The sequence below is a fragment of the Spathaspora passalidarum genome, assembly GCF_000223485.1.
Source record: "Spathaspora passalidarum NRRL Y-27907 unplaced genomic scaffold SPAPAscaffold_4, whole genome shotgun sequence".
NCBI classification, from domain to species: domain Eukaryota; kingdom Fungi; phylum Ascomycota; class Pichiomycetes; order Serinales; family Debaryomycetaceae; genus Spathaspora; species Spathaspora passalidarum.
In genome coordinates this window covers 1195100-1213400 of record NW_006767428.1, presented here as the reverse complement: position 1 = coordinate 1213400, position 18301 = coordinate 1195100, and the positions used below count along the sequence as shown (strand labels likewise).

The following is an 18301-nucleotide window of genomic DNA, read 5'->3' as shown; positions in this document are numbered from 1 at the left end:
GCTTTAGCCACAATTTTCCACTTTAAGCAGGTGCTGTCATGCACGAATGCTAAATATCTAAGATGCTATATTCTTGCAACTTAGTTACGACTTGCAATTGATGGTATTCCCTATCCCATAATAATCTGGTACCAATATCTTGACAATGATCTGGTGGTGTTTCTCCAACGTGCGTGAAAGCACATGGCACAAATTTCAGTCCTGAATGTAACTTGTTTTAGACTATTGACCTAAGCCTTGTATCATAACACTTTCTCCCTAATTCCCTTGCGACAATTTTTTTTAAAAAAAATACATTTATTGTTGCTTGGGGTTAATTGCTCCTTATGGCAAATAAATCATTATGTCATTGTTCTCAAAAATATATAAATCCCTTGAAATTTCGTTAATTTTATTTTCAAAAATGATAATTACAACCACAATTGTCCAGAATGGTCTTGACTAAACATATTGATGCCTATAATTTGGAGTATGAACTCCTTAAGAAACAACCCAAGGTCAAATTGACCAATAGGGAAGAATACATCAATGTCTATGATGCTGAGTCTTACATTCCATTGTACGATATCCCTGAGCAATCCTCTAATGAAGAATTGATTTGTACACAACTTGCTGAAAAGCTTGCTCTTGATGGTAACCCCACATTGAACTTGGCCTCGTTTGTCAATACTCACATCAGTGATAGTTCTTTGAAGTTGATTACGGAAAACATCACCAAGAATTTGGCTGATAATGACGAGTATCCTTCTTTGATTGATATTCAAACCAGATGTATTTCGATTCTTTCCAATTTGTGGAATGCACCATCCAATGTTCATCCAGAGACTGGGAACAAAGTCACAAACAGTATCGGTACTGCCACTACCGGGTCTTCCGAAGCGATCATGTTGGCAGGATTGGCATTGAAGAAGAGATGGCAAGAAAAGAGAAAAGCTGAGGGAAAGTCCATTGCTGAACCAAATATTATCATGGCTACCTGTGCTCAAGTTGCTCTTGAGAAATTTGCCAGGTACTTTGATGTTGAAAATAGGTTGATTCCTGTAACCGCTGAATCAGGACATGTAATTGACCTTTCCAAGATTAAGGAGAATATTGACGAGAATACCATTGGTATATTCGTGATTATGGGATCTACATTCACCGGTGCCTTTGAACCAGTCGAAGCAATTTCTAATTTGTTGGATGAAGTGGAAAAAGAAACTGGTCTTGATATTAGGATCCATGTCGATGGTGCTAGTGGTGCGTTTGTTGCACCATTTGTGTTTTCTCATTTAAAATGGGATTTCCTGATTCCTCGTGTTGATTCCATAAACACTTCTGGCCATAAGTTTGGGTTGACTCTGTGTGGGTTAGGTTGGGTGATTTGGAAAGATGCAAATTTGTTGCCGCAATCGTTGAAATTCAATCTTGATTATTTAGGTGGTGTTGAAGAAACATTTGGTTTGAATTTCTCAAGACCAGGGTTCCCAGTTATCACCCAATACTACAACTTTTTAACATTGGGTAGAGAAGGGTATAGAAAAGTGTTTGATGGTTGCTTATCCAATGCCCGTCTCTTGTCCAATTTTTTGGAAGGTTCAAAATATTTTGATGTTGTTTCTGTAATCCATCACACTTTAACTGCTGAAGAACAAAAAAAGACTTATACCAAACATGACGGAGAAGATTTCCAAGTCAATGAACAATACAAGCCAGGATTACCCGTGGTTGCATTTACTTTCTCTCAAGAAGTTCAAGAAAAGTATCCTGAACTTCCCCAATCAATCTTCTCCCTGCTTTTGAGAAGAAGAGGATACATTGTTCCTAACTATCACTTGCCTCCTGATGAAAACGACAAGGAAATTTTAAGAGTTGTCATTCGTACTTCCATGTCGTTGGGTTTGTTAGAAAAATTATTGCAAGATTGTGTCGAAACCATGGAATTGTTGATTGATGCTGCTGAAAAAGTCAGAGAGATTACCTCGGAAGATAATGTTAAAGGTGAAGTTGCTAATAGACAAGCAGTTCACGATTTGTTGGTGGCTATTGCTTCTGGTGGTGAAGCTACTGTTCGTTCTGCTCAATTGGAAAAGGTGGAAAAGACAGGTGATAGCGCTGGAAAAGAAAAGAACTCCTATCGTGGTACATGTTAAATCTTAAATAGTTAACGGTGATTTTACGTTTATGTGCAGTGTTGTAGATTTTGCAGCTAAGACCAACAATCGTAGTTTGGTGTAATTATGCGATGGACTTGGTTTATAGCTAAGAATAATTGTTTGGTTGCATTTGCATAGATCATTAACGAAAGAACTAAGCCTCTGTAAAGGGATAGGTTCACTAAATCATACGATGGCCCCACCGATCATCGGGTTATTCTTGTACTTCCCCCCCTCTCTCTGTCTTCGGCGGCGGCTATCATCGGGCCACAAAAAAAAAAATACAATAAAACAATTAAAAAAAATAAACTCTAACCCTTGCTAGCTAATTCAGGTTGTCAAGGTTGCTACTAGTCATACATTTTTTAGAACTTTATATTTATAAATCAGGTAATTCTTTACAAATTCTTACACTATTCTTCTTCTACTTCTAGGTATCAGCAACAATGGCACATACTGCAAACGAATTAAAGACTTACCAAGGGGTAACTATAGTTACCTTGTTGTTTTCTATTTATGGTAACTTGGATTATTATTACCACAGCAAGCATATTGCTACTCCATTCACGGCTAGTTTCTGGATGTTGTTTGCATTTTGGGTGGTTCTTTATCTTAAACAAATTTTATTCACCCTCTTCACATTTGTCCAAGACGATGACAGATTAAGAACTATTCTCGATTTAGGCTGGCATTTCCCTGTTTTCAATGTCTTGATTTACTTTTGGGCAGAATTGTTTATTCACAAACACTACTTTTGGAGTGAAGTGGTTCTAATTATCAATCTTTTCAATGTGTCATACTTGTACACCAAGCACAAGTCATATTCCATCAAGCCAATAACCCGCTTTGGTTTGATTCATGTTTCGGTGGCAGCAATGCCATTCAGTTGGTTGCTCTATGCTGTATTCTGGAATGGAGCACTCATGTTCCACGTCAGGGAAAAGCTTTGGACTAGAATTTTAGCCAACATTTTCATTTGGAACTTTTTGGGTATTGGATCCTTGTTGGTCTACGCGTTCGACGACTGTGCAGTTGGGTTCAGTCTCTCTTATTTGATGTTCGCATTGATGGTTGGTCAATTGACAATTAAGGTGTTTGCACTCCAATGGATCTTTGCCCTTGCCATTGCTGTAGTGTTGTTCCTTGTCAGTTCTGGTGCATTGGTTAATAGATTGCGTGGAGAATCAGGACAGCCACTGGAAGCTGCTCCATTGTTGCCAGAGCAAGTTTAATTTTAATTTTTTGATGCATTGGTTTTGTTTATTTTCTTGATTAGCTCTTGTTTAAGTAAATGTGGATGTTGGTTAAGGACAATTGAATTGTATAGCAAAAGTTGAGAGTGATGGGCTAATGACGATATAGTGTCTTTATGAATATTTGTTAAAAATTCCGTTGTATCTGTAGTATCTGGGTTTCCAATAGAGCCATACTTGGATTTGAGTAAATTGTATTGATTCTTTTCTCTTAACTTATCTGCCATTTTGATTGCTATGTTTATTTACAACCAAAAAGAAACAGTTGTACAAAAATTTACAAAACTTCACTAGAAAAAGAAGGAAAAAAAAATAAACAAAGATGCGATTTAAGAAATTAAATTAATGCAAGGGGTGATTGTTGATAATTGCCTAATTTGGAAGTCTACGGTGTGTTATTTTTTGCACTTTTGTACTCATTTTGAAATGCCCTGAGGTGTGTCAAATAGATATTAAAGCTGCCATGTATTTTTACGCCCGATCGTCCATTGTCAATAAAAGTGGAGTAACGGATATGTGTAACTCCGTGAAGTGAAGAATCTTAACATTAAGCATTTCTTGTAAATAACTTAGTACGTGCAGACATAATAGACTCTCCGGCTGCTTAAGGTTTTTCCTTGGTTACGAGCGTGCTACCAAATAAATTGTTTAATCCCGAGAAGAAAGGATCTGGTTGTATGGTTCCCCGCGTTCATCCCTGTTGCCTGCTTTGCTATTCCCCGGATTTTTTTCTCTCGGGCCTTGGCTCAGTAAAAAAATTTAAGTATTAAGGCTAAGTGGAGAATGTATGGCGGCTGTGCATTTCTGTAGAGTTAACTCGTCTTGCATTAATACACTCCGTCCCCTCCATACTAAAATTTAAGTGGGAAGCAGTCAAAAAAAATATTTTTTTTGATCGAGTGTAATAATTAAAATCAAAAAAAAGAAAAGGTTTGAACACAAAATAAACGTTAGCAAAAATATTAAGATTTTATTGCTGTTCATCGTCCAATAATTTTCCACATATACCTAAAGAGGAGAAGAAGTTAACGACAGCACAGAAACAAGCGAAATATGTAACTATTCAATGTCATAATTTGTGTGTCCCTTTTTTTTGTCAAATTTTAATTTACTATTGTCTTCGAATAAATTAAGCCAAATAATTGTCTCCGCAGAGAGGGTACACTAAATTGCGTTTGTAACTGAAAAAATAAAGAGAAAAAATCGAGAACGTCCCTCACGTTGTTTTTTGCCTATAGTTTCTTTTTTTTTTCTGTCTGTCTTTTTCTCCACCACCAAATAATTAACAAAGCCATTTTTTTTTTTGCTTGGTCTTTTTTTATTTACAGCTAAACGGGGCCCTTTATTTGCTCATACTGAACACATCAAATCAGTCAGATTCGTTACGTGCATAGATCTGAAGCTCATTTCTTATCGTATTTTTTACCTTACACTGGAGTTAATCAGACAGTCATAAGGCAAAAAAAAAAATAAAATAAAATAAAACTTTTTAAATGCCCCCATACATGAACATGAACAAATCAGAGTCAATCATTTCCTCCACGTCAGTGGCCTCGTCAGTGTTGTCTAAGACAGGTACCACTCCACCAGAATCAACATCGTCTATATTCCCACCTACAGACCTTTCCCCTACCTCAAATCTAGGCAAGCTTCAACAACAGCAGCAGCAACAACGTCAGGGACTGATTGAGGCTGCGTCTGCTGTCACAATGGAATCAACCGCCATGACTAATCAAGGTCAGTATCAAGCACCATCTATGCAACAGCTGCATCTGCAACCACAGCCAGCACCCACTGACTTAATACCTGATCACAACAACCTGGGCATGTATAAAATGTACCAACACAAGAATAATTACCTACCCCATAATCAACGTATATCTAATATAGCATGGAGGATGCAAAATAAAAAGATGATGAACCAACCAGCGATAAATAATGGAACCGGCGGTGGTATTACCAAACCAATAGTTCGATCAAACTCTTCCAGCGGCCGATTCGGTGCTCGATCTAACTCCTTGTCCCGTGTGATTAGTAATACCTCCACGGCAAAGAAAAATGCAAGTGTCGCTAGTGCCAACAGTGATAATGATCCAACTTTGGACACTTTTGATTATGTCGATCACATCAGACGTATAAGTCAAGAAGAGTATGGTGGAACCTCGGAATTTCCGGACACAACCACCATGCCTGCTATGGGCCGAGCCATGTCCATTCCTGCTGATCTGAAAAATAGTTCATTTGCCATTGCTGCGGGTGCAAAATCAGATTATAAGTTCAGAATAAAGTCTCCTTCTCCAACCAATTCCAAAAAGGTGTTGCAATGTACAAACTGCCAAACTAAAACTACTCCTCTCTGGAGAAAGGCTAATAACGGAGATTTGTTGTGTAATGCATGTGGGTTGTTTTATAAGTTGCATGGAGTTTTAAGACCACTTAATTCCTCGCTTGATACTAAGGAGCAAAAGAAGATGAACAAGAAGAAGATTAACAAGAACGATCAAAATATTCTGAATACAAATACTAACTTGTTTGCTGGATTGAATCAAGCCCAATTTGTGAACAATGATAATCTTAATAAAATCCCAACCGAGGATGTCAATTTGGATTCTTTCTTGGATTTCAATGTTACTGCCAACAATATGAATAACTCTGAACCAGCACAAACTCCAGTAGGATTGTCAAGCAGTTTACCCGATAGAATAACCTCACAACAGCAACCACAATTACCCCTGCAAGAACAACAACAGCAGCAGCAGCAACAACAGCAACAGCAACCCCCACCACAGCCTCAACAACTCAATGGTGCTAATTTTGACGATTTTGAAAAGTTTTTAGGTGTCAACTTATATCCTGATTTCAACCAACGGCAATTTTTTGAAATGGAGCATCCCATGGGAATCCCACCAGATTCTCAATTACCACAAGGTTCATCTGCATACCCTCAACAGCAACCACCACAACCACAAAACTCTCAGTATCCAGCACAACCAGTACAACAAGCTCCAGACATGACCATGTTGGATCCAGCCATGGCTAATAATGTGAACTACAACTATACCAACAATACTAATGGAAATAACGGTAGTTGGAACTGGTTAGATTTCAGTCCAGCTACTTCTTAATGTATATTTATTTTAAAAAAGTGATATTTTAAGTTTAATGTATAGGTTAATTATACCGTAACGTCTTTTACAATAATTTTGCAACTTGTATCTATATCTGTGTACATTGAACAGTTTCTCGCTTTTGCGAGGTCTGAAGTGTGCACTATTGTGTGGGGTTATATTTACAAAGTATAACTCTGATTGACAAAGTTCGTAACCTTTATATTTACGGTTTTGTGCACTTGTCTAACAGGAACAGTAATTCTGTACAATATGTACATCACACAATACCCCACAAACAAAAGATCAGCGCCTTTGGAGTCATACGATTGTGGTTGGCAATACAACCGAGTAATCTACCTTCACGGCTAAAAGTTATCGTGCCGTGACTGCAAAAAAAAAATTAGTATCCCTGAATAGGCCAATTTTTACTTATACCTATTTAACTATACCATAGACTCTATTCTTTACGCATTATCATAATATTCATTTAGCAAAGGGTAATATTGCGGCCAGCGCATTAAAGAGGCAATTGGAATTCCAATTCATTAATCCAAAGATTCAAGGCTAACGAAAAAACGCATACCTTGACATCATATTCGTCAATCTTGCATGAAAACTCTTGCAGAATTTTATGTGACAATGCCCACCTAAAATCGTCATCCATGCGACTTTCATCCAACCAATCGTTAGATTGAAGCAAAGAGAGAATCAATGGACTCTCATAGCTTGTCTTTACAAGTTTTATCAAACGAGGGCGTAAATTGGGAATACTACGGATCCAGTCATTGTGTCTGATTTCATAAACTACCTTCTCAACTTCATCGGGAGTGTGATGAAGAAATTCCACAAATTGGTCAATACCTGAGGTTCCGGAAAGAACTGCGCCGGTGAAATTGGACGCTAATGACGACATATGTAGCCCGAGGTTGAAGCGAATGACCCGTGTGTAGATATCATAGATATCCTTCAAATTGTTCTTGTTGGAGAGTTCCACATCGGGTACGGGTGCGGTAATATTTCTTGCGGCCGATTGAATATCAATTTTATGGGAAAGTTGAGGGTATTCTATAGTGGTTTCAACCATATTCTATATTTCTATAGGGAAGGCTTTCAGTACTGAAGAACTTGAATAATTTTGCAGGAAATTTGGCAAGTTATATCTTGCTAGGGGATGAAAGGCGGTTCTTAGTAATACACAAGGATTATTCCGAATATTTTCCAATTTTTACACCCAATACGTTCGGGTGCATATCCTTGTATGGATTAAGGGAAAAATAAAAACTTATGGCAAGCTTATCACTCCACCCCCCCCCCCCCCCCCCATTATTGTACTCCACTGTGGTGAAAAAAAAAAACGTTTGAAGCTTATGAGTCCGTTTTATTTTTATCATTCACTCCCCTCTACTCCTCCTAAATGTGGTCCAACATTTAATGGTCTTATGCCCTGTTCCAATGTTAACGTCTTATTTTAACATTTGTGCAAGATTTCTTGCAAAGTTAAATTCGTAAGGTGCTGGCAAAACTTAATTTGGCATCGTTAAGCAGTTGCTAGAAGCTTAAAATTTCCTTTTTACATAGACGCATATATCGAACTATATTTGGTTCTGGAAGCGCAGTAATTCGCAATTCTTTCCTATGATCATTCAACAATTGATTATTCTTTGGTGGTTATGACAACTTAGTCAATCTTGCATCTAGGGAACAAAAAAAGTTATTCCTTATCAAAGTCCGAGTGGTATCTGCCTCTGTGTAGTTGGATAACGACCAGCTTGTTCTACAACAAAAGCTCTTGCTCTGGAATAAGGCGCTGGGTAGTCAAGCGTGTGCTGGTGCCCCGAGATTGCCCCACTGCTTGCTATACAAACAAACCAATTGCATTGTGTGGTTCGTGGAGTGTAGAAGAGACCAAGTAATAATCTACAAGGATGCATCCAATGGAAATTTTACACGATCGAATCGAGAAGTGAGATAGCTACTAATGAATCCTGGGCTTACATTTAGTTATATTTTTTATGTAGTACCCCAAAACATTGTGTGAAATTTATAAAATAAAACACCGCTTGAAATTTCTTGTGGTTTTAGTTGTGGTTTTATTGTAGGGTCTCAATTTGGGGTAACACGTGAAAGGGATGAAATGGCTGGTCAAATATCTACTCTCCATTGTGTATTTGCTTCTATTTGTGGAGGTGGTATATAATAGATTCTATTGTTTCATGTAAGTAATTAAGAAAAAAATATTGTTAAATTTTCTTGTTCTATTTTAAATTCAGATCTTCGATGAACAAAATTTTAAATGTGGGTTTCCACATAGAAAATCAGTTACTTTGTGAAGGATCCAGTGAATCATTCTCATATTGTGTCATCATTCCTTCAAAATTATAAACCTTGGCTTATGCAGTGAAAGAAATATTTGCCACTCGGTGTAGAATGTGTCTTACGTAATTAGGCAGGAATAGTCGATGGATGAAAAGAAAAGAAAAAAATAATCTTGTGGCTCCTCACCCTTGAACTATTTCAGCAAAGAATTTTCCCAAAAGAATCAAATTAAGGGGATTTTGTTTACGAAATAGGATCTCCTTGTCGAGGAATACGAGCAGCGAGGGGCATTTGTGACCCTCCATTGTTTCTTGCCACATCACTTTTTCTGCACCCCCCCCCCCCCCCTACCATTTTCATATTCTTACTTGGCCATTCTCTTTGTTGCATTTGACATCTAGCATAAGAATTTTTCACAATAGCGTGGGGAGGGAGAGGGAGAGAAAGAGGTCAGCTAAGGATATATCTAACTGAAATTTCGAAAGTAATAGATATACACCCCCGAGTTAAGGATATAGACGAGAGTAACACAATTTCTGATTATTTTGTTGCATAGGCTGCTACTAATTAGCAACTATATTGATCTGAAAATGGACAGTACTAAATCAGCCGAAAATTTACCCTCGAGAAGACGGATAATGCGGAAATAGAAAATTTCATAGCTTTAGAACATGTCTAGTTTCTAAAAGAAAAACCTCTACAGTCAATCAGTGGGTATCCTAACCATAGGTTTATCGCAAGGCTGAAGTCGCTGGAATCTCCGTATATGGATAGAAATAATACAACTTGAGATGCTTAACTTGCTGCGGTTAAGTCTATTTTTTATTTCTATTTTTTTATATGAATTCTTTTTTTTTTTTTGCAATCATATGCTACATATTGGGATGTCTGTATAACACATTGATTGTTTTTCTAGGGATAGGAGGGGCAAGTAAAGAAATTTCAAGTAATTTTCTTTTTTCAATTTGCTTTGTTTACACATGTGTTGGTTTTATATATAAAATGTCAACAATAACACCATGATGTAATTAGACAAGGATCTAAACTTTTCTTTTTCTTCGGTGCTGTGGTTGTCGATGTGTATGGGGGCTATAATTTTTTTTTTTTTTTTTTGGGCGGCACTATTTTTAGAAACTGATGCAAGGTGTCAGTTTGAAAAATAAAAAAAAACCCCCTTTAAACTACGTTCTAAAAAATAAACCTCTTCTGAACAAATAATTTAATTAATTAAGCTCGAAAACAATAAGATATACATGTGGTTTGTAGAAAATATTGCCAGTACGATGAGAATAAACTTGTAAAAAGAGCTGGTTCTCTATGGTTAGTAGAAGAGCTGTAGTACATATACCAACTTGGGTAGGAGAAATGGCATATGCTATTCAACTTGTGTAAAATACTAAGATGTAACCTTTCCATCAATGGGTACAATCACACTAGGTAATGCAAGTAATTTTCTGCCTGTTTACTTTTTAGCCAAATCGGGAATTTTAGTGCAGAATCACTAAAAAAATGAGGACGGCCGATCCCATAGTAACGTGAAAATGTCAAGAATTTGTTAGAGATTTATTGTAACCGAATGCTAAAAAGTGAAAAGGTATAAGATCCGATTGCATATTGTTCACCTGGAATTGGAATTACCTTCTAACAATATGATTTACACAACTTAAAATGTGCTAGTTGTTTCGTGAGAGATGACGAATTTTTAGTCGAAATCTTTTTTTAGAATCTTTTTCGGCTGTTGCATACACACCAGAGTATCACATCAGAATTAATAATACGGTAGCAAATCAAACCAAAAGCAAGGGTGGGTTCTGACATGATATGTGTTAAGCCATATAATTCCACCCTGGCCCTGGTTCCATTCCATTTTATTGTTGAAACCCAGCAATAATTGTAACCCTCCCCCCCTCTTGTATGGTGGAAGTTTATTAAAAATAAATAACTTATAGAGGGAATAAAAAAAAAAAATAAATCTCAATAAAATAAAATATGCAAAAAATAAAATAATCAGAAAAAAAAAAAAAATAATAAATTAAGAAATCACCCATACACTATTCCTGGCCCACCACTCACTCACAAAGTTAATTGTGACTTTTTGTTTTTTAATTTACCGAAATTCCCTTCTTCTTCTTCCTCTCTTCCTCTTCTTCTTCACCCTTTCAAACACTACCACTTTTTTCTTTTTATCAACCTATCAATTAACTTTTTTTCATCAACAAATCTACCCTTGTTGCTAATTTTACCATAATTGTTTGTAAGGAGTGGAAATGGGACTCTTCTCAAGGTTTAGATCCAGTCATTCTCGTGATCTGAGCGTCAAGCTGGCGCTGAAGGACCACATGAGAACTGACTCATTCAATGGAAGTGTCTTTCTGTCTGCTACATCAGACTCATCATCAACATCAGCCGAGTCCATGGCATACAACAAGCATAATCAACTCAAGCCCAAGAGAAGTGCCGGCCTACTTTCAAAGAGTAACGCCAATTCAGCCGCTTCCAGTGCTTGGAAATCGAGACCTAAAAGTGTGTTCGCGGGACCTTCCGACAAGACTGCAAAGCCTAGACCACTTTCTTCCATCAATCTCGATACTGCTAGTTCGCATCAACTGTCCCTGCGTCTGGCCCTGCCTCGTCGAACAAGAGATTCTACTTTGCTCACCGCTCGTAAGCCACCACCAGCAGACAACATTGAGCCTTTACCACCACATCAACTGTTGGATCCAAAGGCCAGATCACGATCCAGATCGCCTGGTAGAACCTTGGAATTTGAAACACCACAAAAACAAATTATCGCCCAAACAATAGATGTGCCGGCTGGCAATAATATTCCAAGAAAAAGTTCGCCATTGGCAAAAGTAGTATACTCACCATCCCCAGTTATACCACCACCTGTAGTATCACAAAAGGAAGGTCTGTTATCACCTATGAGTCCAGGACAACCAATTGGCGGTGGCGTGAATGACTCGCAATTACTGCTCATGCTTCTGCCAGTGTCAGAATCAGTCACATCCATGAGTGATCCGCCACTTGGCAATAACAATCAATTCAACTTCAATCAACCAGCTTATGTATATCATAAACCACTGACTACCACTCAAGATAGTTATGAAGCTGATGAAGAAAGAGCCAGTTCAACTTCCACTGTTCCCCCAACTCAACATCCATACTACGAACAATGGAAGCAATATTACGAGCAATTAACATTACATCAACAACAATATATGAATAGTAATCCGTCATTACAAGGCAACGCCTCTCCTCAAGATGCAAATTTTAATCCCATGATGTTTATGAATCCAATGAATATGCCACCATATTTCTATAATCCATTCATGCAAATGCAGCCTCCACCATCTCCAACCGCTAGTAACAATGCATCGTTCCCACAGTTGCCTTTGAATTATCTGAATTCGCATTTATTTGATCCATACATGTTACAAATGCAACAACAGCAACAGCAACAGCAACAGCAACAGCAACAGCAACAGCAACAACATCATCATCATTATCAACAGAAGCCTGGTATGCCAGGCAGATCTAGTTCTGCAGGTAATCTTGTATTAGAACACGATGACAACACTGAAGCTCAACATGATTATTTAAGTCAATATAAGAAAACCAGAAATATGAAGAATGAATTGATTTCTGAAGATAACAGTTTAGTATCCAATTCCAGAAAATCAACCCTTAAGTCAAACAGATATCCATCTGCGCCATTCCAATCTAGGAATGTTGTTAGTGAATCAAGAGGAAGAGTAGCCTCCGTAGATACTAATTTCAAACTAAATGAATTCCATATTTATGAAGAAGATGAAGAAGATTCCAAGAATACTACTGAAGCTAGTATTCCTGCTGCCAACACCAAGTCAAGTCCATTAAAGAGTGTGGAAGACAGAAGAAGAGATCTTTCTAGACATATTTCTGACTATAATAAGTTCTTATTTGGAAATGAAGAAGACGAGGAAAATGATAGCGAAGAAGAGGAAGCTGAACCAAAGAAAGATATGGAAAAGGTCACTTCGGTTGATCATCAATTGCCAACTCCAACTTCTGAAGATGGATTAAGCAGAAACGACTCTGAATCCTCGGCCACTTCCTCTTGTGATTCTATTCAAGATTCTATTCAAAGCAATGGATCTAAAAAATTTATTGTTGGTGATTTGAAATCCAAGAAATCCGCTACTTCAGTTATTCCACGTGAAACGAGTGCTTCTCCTGACGGTAAGAGCAAGAAGAAGGTATCGCCAGTTTCAACCCAACTGTTCCCACTTCAAAACTCGTCATCCAGATCAGATTTAAACTCGGGTGCACCTTCACCACGTCCACTTTCCATGATGCCCTCGAGATCTGACTTGACTGGAACTGTCACTCCTACACCACGTCCACTTTCTATGATGCCACAAATTTCAAGATCAATGGAACCAATGTATAATTCACCATATTCGAACCCTGTACTTACTCAAAACACCGAGTATAGTGGCAGTTCAGTCAGCTTGGGCCACAACAGAAGACAAAGTATCGCTACTGCTGAAGCCAAGAGAAGATCAATGGCCTTCAATCCAAACATGTTTAGAGATCCAAACATGGGTGGTAACAAGAGAAACAGTGTAGCTGTGTTTGGATCTTATAGTCCACCACATCAACAGCAACAACATCATCAATTACAAGCTCCAGCAAAAATCAATGATGTCACCATCAGCAAAAAGATTGAACAATTCATCAAATTAAGAAAGAAGATCGCTTCAGGACAAAAATCGCTTGAATATAGATTGTATTGGGTTAAAATGTTGATTGATGCTACTAATTTCAAATTATATGCATATATTAATATTAAGGGAGACCCAGTTTCTCCTGAACAAATCCCAAATAACAAGCTTTTGTTTATGAAATCTTCTGAAACTCATTTGAATAAATTGATGAAGGAATTAGAAGCTGATGTGATTGAAAGAGAAGGAATCAAGTCTGAGGTATATTACATCTACGGTTCATTATTCAAGCAAGATTATCTCAACTTGTACAATCAAGATTTTGGCATTGAGAAGGATGTTGAAAGTGCCATTATGTATTTTGAAAAAGTGTTGGAAATTAACCCCAAGGATTTCCGTGCATTATATAAATTGGGTGAAATTTATGAATTTGACCTTGAAAATGAGTTTGACCGTGGTGTGCAATATTATACCGAAGCCGCTAAGCTTGGATATAATCGTGCCATTTTCAAAATGTCCATGCTTTATTTACATATCCCTCAACTCAGATCGGTTAAGTACTTGAAGTATTTGCACAATTTAGCCAATATTGAATTACGTGATGTTCGTTTGGATGAAGAAGATCTTGATGAGATGGAAGAAATAATTGGGTTGGCCAGTTATGAATTGGGGAGAATTTACGAAGGGATATATCCTGGTGATTTATCCATGGATGATGACTTTATTAAGGATTCAGTTGAATTAGCCCCAGTTAATTATGCCAAGAGTTTGACTTATTATAACAAATCAGCCAGATTGAACTGCTTATTGGCCCAAGTTAGATTAGGTATAGTTTATGAAAAGGGAGAATTAAATCGTCAGCAGAATCCAAACAAGTCAATTCAGTGGTTCATTAAAGCTTCTTCGTCGCCATTGTCATTCAGAAGACATCCAGAAGCAATGGTTGGATTAGCAAGATGGTATTTACGTGGTACTGATGGTCTGAGTAAATACGTACCAATTGCATCTCCCGAAAAAGCAGTTATGTGGTGCGATCGGGCAATCAAAGAGTTCAATTCTCCTGATGCGTTGTTCATGATGGGAGAATTGTCAGAAAGAAGATACACTAATTCTAATCCACAATTGTGGTATAAAAAGGCATACGAGTTAGGGTCAGAAGCAGCTGGAGAAAAGTTGGGTTATGTTTAAAGGTAAAGGATACAATAAATATTACAAAAAGAGTTTACAGATATAGTAAAAGAAAAAGAGGAAAAGACCAAAAAAAAGAATCTCATACACATGAAGCATCACTCCCATATAAAGCGCATAGTTCAGGATAAGACATTTCTTCAACCACAACCACAACCACCACAACCACAACCACAACCACAACCACAACCACAACCACAACCACAACCACATCCACATCCACATCCGCAACCACAACCAACGGGTCACGGTTTTCAAGTTTTTTTAGAAGGTTAATTATTCGAGCATTGCCTGTTCAATTGCTTAGTCATTATAGTTAGTTTAGTTTGTTTGATTTTGTTGCGATAAGGTTGTGTTTGCCTACATTTTTATTCATTATTTATTTATAAATAGTTTTACATCGTTATTTAGTTTTAATTTTAATAAATTGCAATTGTTTAAACTAGTTGATCATAACCAGAAGTAGTTATGTGAAATTTTGCACCCGGCGAGGGGAAGGGTGGAGAGAGAGAGAGAGGCAGAGATATATATACATATAGTACTATTGCCGTATGGTTTAGGGCGAAAGGTAGTGTTCTTGTAAATTTTGTGGCCTCAGATATGAGCCCACTCACCAATGGCGCGACAGCCGTCGCCCCGAAATGAAACGCAATTTATTTTTCTCTTCCCCTAATTTCTCTGTTATCTTTTTTTTTGCCCTGCGCCGCCGGGACAACACAGCTTGTGCCTCTCTTATCTGACAGTACCTGCACAGTTACGTTACCACTGCAACCAGAAAGTAACCTATTGTTGTGGTATCAATATTTACACATCCAGATTGCTGCCACTACTCCTTTCGGCTCATCATATAAATCTAACTGAATATAACCAAATAGTATACAAACAGTAGTTCACAACTTTCCTTTTGGTTACACACACTAGCATAACATGACCGAGCCTCAAAATATAGAATCTTCTAAACGAAGAAGATCTATCGCATTGTTGACAAAACCCCCCTTATCACAATCACCATACTCCTCATCGCCATATTCGCCATCGCCACCACCCCACAGAGGATCGATGTCCGTGAGCAACTCCTATGTTGCTAATGCCCAGTTCATGCGTGGGGGCAGTGGGGGGGACGACACCGACTCCGTGGCCATGGAAATAGACTCTTCTAAATCTTCCTCGCACACAAACATCGCCATACCACTGAATGATCTGTTAGTGCCACCACAGCCAGAGTTGGAATCGGTTGATTTCAAAGCGGGGATTGACGATCCTAATTTGATCAAGCGAGTATCTAAACATTTACCCCAGGACGATTCGTTATCACAAGAAGGGGCCGACATAACTCGAGATTTATACAAGATTAGTCATGGCCAACCCAAGTTGAAGCGATCCCAAAGTTATGGCTCGATGCTGTCTCGTAGATCAAGTGCTAGCTCGTTCAATGTGCCTGGGGGTTTCAGAAGAGAATTTCTATTACAACAAAGTGCCAAGGAGGAATCGTTACGAACTAGAACCCCCAACTTCTTAACGAGAAATTTCATTGAATTCTTGAGTATCTATGGACATTTTGCTGGTGAAGACTTAGAAGATGATGAAAACATCGCTAATCATTACAAGTATTTACTTCCTCTGGAGGAGTTACCTTTGATTGATGAAAATATCAACCCCAAGGGAACAGCCACGGATAAAAAGGCATATTTATTGTTATTAAAGGCGTTTGTTGGCACTGGGGTTCTTTTCCTCCCCAAGGCATTTGCAAATGGTGGATTGCTATTTTCAATTTTAACCTTGGTATTTTTCGCAGCCCTTTCATATTGGTGTTATTTGATCTTGGTGTATACTAAAATTGCAACCAAGCTTTCGAGTTTCGCAGAAATTGGGTTGAAGTTATACGGTAATTGGTTGCAAAGGTTGATTTTATTTTCAATTGTCATATCTCAAATTGGATTTGTTGCTGCTTATATTGTATTCACATCGCAGAATCTACGAGCATTTATATCAAATGTGTCCCTGTTTAACATGGAAGATTTGAACATGTTATGGTTTATCCTCTTTCAGTTGGCTATAATTGTTCCCTTGTCGTTGATTAGAGATATCACCAAATTGTCATTGCTGGCAACATTGGCTAATTTCTTTATTTTTTCGGGATTGTTAACCATATTGTATTTCATCGTATATCAATTGTTCATGGAGGGGACAGGTGAAAATATTGAATACATGTTCAACCAAAGCGAATTCTCGTTATTCATCGGTACCGCTATCTTTGCATTTGAAGGAATTGGATTAATTATTCCCATTCAAGAATCAATGATTTATCCCAACAATTTCCCCAAAGTTTTAGCCCAAGTAATTGCAACAATCGCCTTGATTTTTATCGTCATTGGTACTTTGGGTTATATGACTTTTGGCGACCAAATTCAAACCGTGATTTTGTTGAACTTGCCTCAGGATTCACCCATGATTATCATGACTCAATTGTTGTATTCATTTGCGATATTATTATCTACACCTTTACAGTTGTTCCCAGCCATCAGATTAGTAGAGTCAAAGTTATTCTTCACCAGTGGGAAACGGTCGGTTGGGGTGAAATGGTTAAAGAATTTGTTTAGAACCTTGTTTGTGGTGTTGACGGCATACATTGCCCTCATCGGTGGTAAGAACTTGGATAAGTTTGTTTCATTTGTTGGTTGTTTTGCGTGTATTCCCTTGGTTTACATGTATCCGCCAATCCTACATTTAAAAAGTTGCTGTAAAATTCATAACGGGTTACTGGAAGCAGAAAAGAGGTCAAGATACTGGTTGGCCGTGCTTGATTACATTTTGGTCTTTATTGGTGGTGTAGCGATGATCTATACAACTTATCAAATATTAGCATAAAAATACACATTTTGCATTTTCCTTATGGTAAGTTATCCTTAATGAACTTTCTAATATCGTGAATACCGGATTCAAGAGAATCTCTAGCCTTGACTGAGTTTTCATCTAAATCTTGCTTGAGCTTTTGATATTGGACAATCAACTCTTGTCTTTGTTTGGCAACTTCGGGAAGCTTGTCCTGTTCTAACCTTTCATATTTCACGCCAATGGCTTGGTAAGTCTTTGGCATGTAGTAGCTTAAAGCGCCAGTTCCAATTGCAGTAGGAACAATGAATCTGATAGGCAACGCTCTATTTCTCACCAATATGCTTCCGGTCAATGCACCAGTCAAGATATAAATTAAACCAGGCAATACCGGGTCTTGCACTACGGTATGGATTTCCAGTTTTAAACAGGTGACTTCGTTGTGAAAGGCCGATTTCAAATTGGACAATTCGGCGTCGAACAACGAGAACTTGTGATGCAAGTAATGTCTCACTTTATTGGCGTATTCCTCAAATATTGGTGTGGTTCTAATGGTCATACCGTCCACGAATTTGACATCTTCTCCTCCGCTAGGAAGTTGTTGTTGTTTTAACTCAGGTGAAATTTCAACATTGACGCCTGGCTTGTTTATTATCAACTCGTCATCTTCATAAAAGGATCTTTTACCCATCTTGTACTGTACTTCTATGTCTGTTAAGTATGACCATTGTGGTCAAGCCTATTTTTTTTTCGTCCAGCCA

At 37.8% G+C, this 18301-nt stretch overlaps 9 protein-coding genes across 9 annotated transcripts; 5 read left to right on the top strand and 4 right to left on the bottom strand. All coding sequences in view use genetic code 12, as the record gives it.

Moving 5' to 3' along the window:
* Positions 1 to 394: 394 nt before the first annotated feature.
* Positions 395 to 3615, bottom strand: SPAPADRAFT_153358 (uncharacterized protein; the record flags this gene model as incomplete). Its single annotated transcript, XM_007375648.1, has 1 exon — positions 395 to 3615. The coding sequence occupies one exon, from the start codon at positions 816 to 818 to the stop codon at positions 411 to 413; it is 408 nt and encodes a 135-aa protein (XP_007375710.1).
* Positions 405 to 2163, top strand: GAD1 (glutamate decarboxylase; the record flags this gene model as incomplete). The annotated part of the gene is made up of 1 exon (XM_007375651.1): positions 405 to 2163. A coding segment is annotated over one exon (1045 nt), but the record flags the coding sequence as incomplete, so codon positions are not given.
* On the top strand, positions 2548 to 3573 carry SPAPADRAFT_61504 (uncharacterized protein; the record flags this gene model as incomplete). Its single annotated transcript, XM_007375650.1, has 1 exon — positions 2548 to 3573. One exon carries the CDS (start codon positions 2582 to 2584, stop codon positions 3365 to 3367), a length of 786 nt encoding a protein of 261 aa, XP_007375712.1.
* Positions 3370 to 3615, bottom strand: SPAPADRAFT_139290 (U2 snRNP complex subunit YSF3; the record flags this gene model as incomplete). The annotated part of the gene is made up of 1 exon (XM_007375649.1): positions 3370 to 3615. One exon carries the CDS (start codon positions 3613 to 3615, stop codon positions 3370 to 3372), a length of 246 nt encoding a protein of 81 aa, XP_007375711.1.
* Positions 3616 to 5216: 1601 nt separating this feature from the next.
* SPAPADRAFT_153357 (uncharacterized protein) lies at positions 5217 to 6584 on the top strand (the record flags this gene model as incomplete). The annotated part of the gene is made up of 1 exon (XM_007375647.1): positions 5217 to 6584. One exon carries the CDS (start codon positions 5224 to 5226, stop codon positions 6511 to 6513), a length of 1290 nt encoding a protein of 429 aa, XP_007375709.1.
* Positions 6585 to 6900: 316 nt separating this feature from the next.
* SPAPADRAFT_61503 (uncharacterized protein) lies at positions 6901 to 7802 on the bottom strand (the record flags this gene model as incomplete). Its single annotated transcript, XM_007375646.1, has 1 exon — positions 6901 to 7802. The coding sequence occupies one exon, from the start codon at positions 7580 to 7582 to the stop codon at positions 7016 to 7018; it is 567 nt and encodes a 188-aa protein (XP_007375708.1).
* A 3116-nt stretch (positions 7803 to 10918) lies between these two features.
* SPAPADRAFT_67046 (uncharacterized protein) lies at positions 10919 to 15155 on the top strand (the record flags this gene model as incomplete). Its single annotated transcript, XM_007375645.1, has 1 exon — positions 10919 to 15155. The coding sequence occupies one exon, from the start codon at positions 11082 to 11084 to the stop codon at positions 14706 to 14708; it is 3627 nt and encodes a 1208-aa protein (XP_007375707.1).
* A 291-nt stretch (positions 15156 to 15446) lies between these two features.
* SPAPADRAFT_61501 (uncharacterized protein) lies at positions 15447 to 18256 on the bottom strand (the record flags this gene model as incomplete). The annotated part of the gene is made up of 1 exon (XM_007375643.1): positions 15447 to 18256. One exon carries the CDS (start codon positions 18229 to 18231, stop codon positions 17599 to 17601), a length of 633 nt encoding a protein of 210 aa, XP_007375705.1.
* On the top strand, positions 15636 to 17576 carry AVT4 (Avt4p; the record flags this gene model as incomplete). Its single annotated transcript, XM_007375644.1, has 1 exon — positions 15636 to 17576. The coding sequence occupies one exon, from the start codon at positions 15636 to 15638 to the stop codon at positions 17574 to 17576; it is 1941 nt and encodes a 646-aa protein (XP_007375706.1).
* Positions 18257 to 18301: the final 45 nt, after the last annotated feature.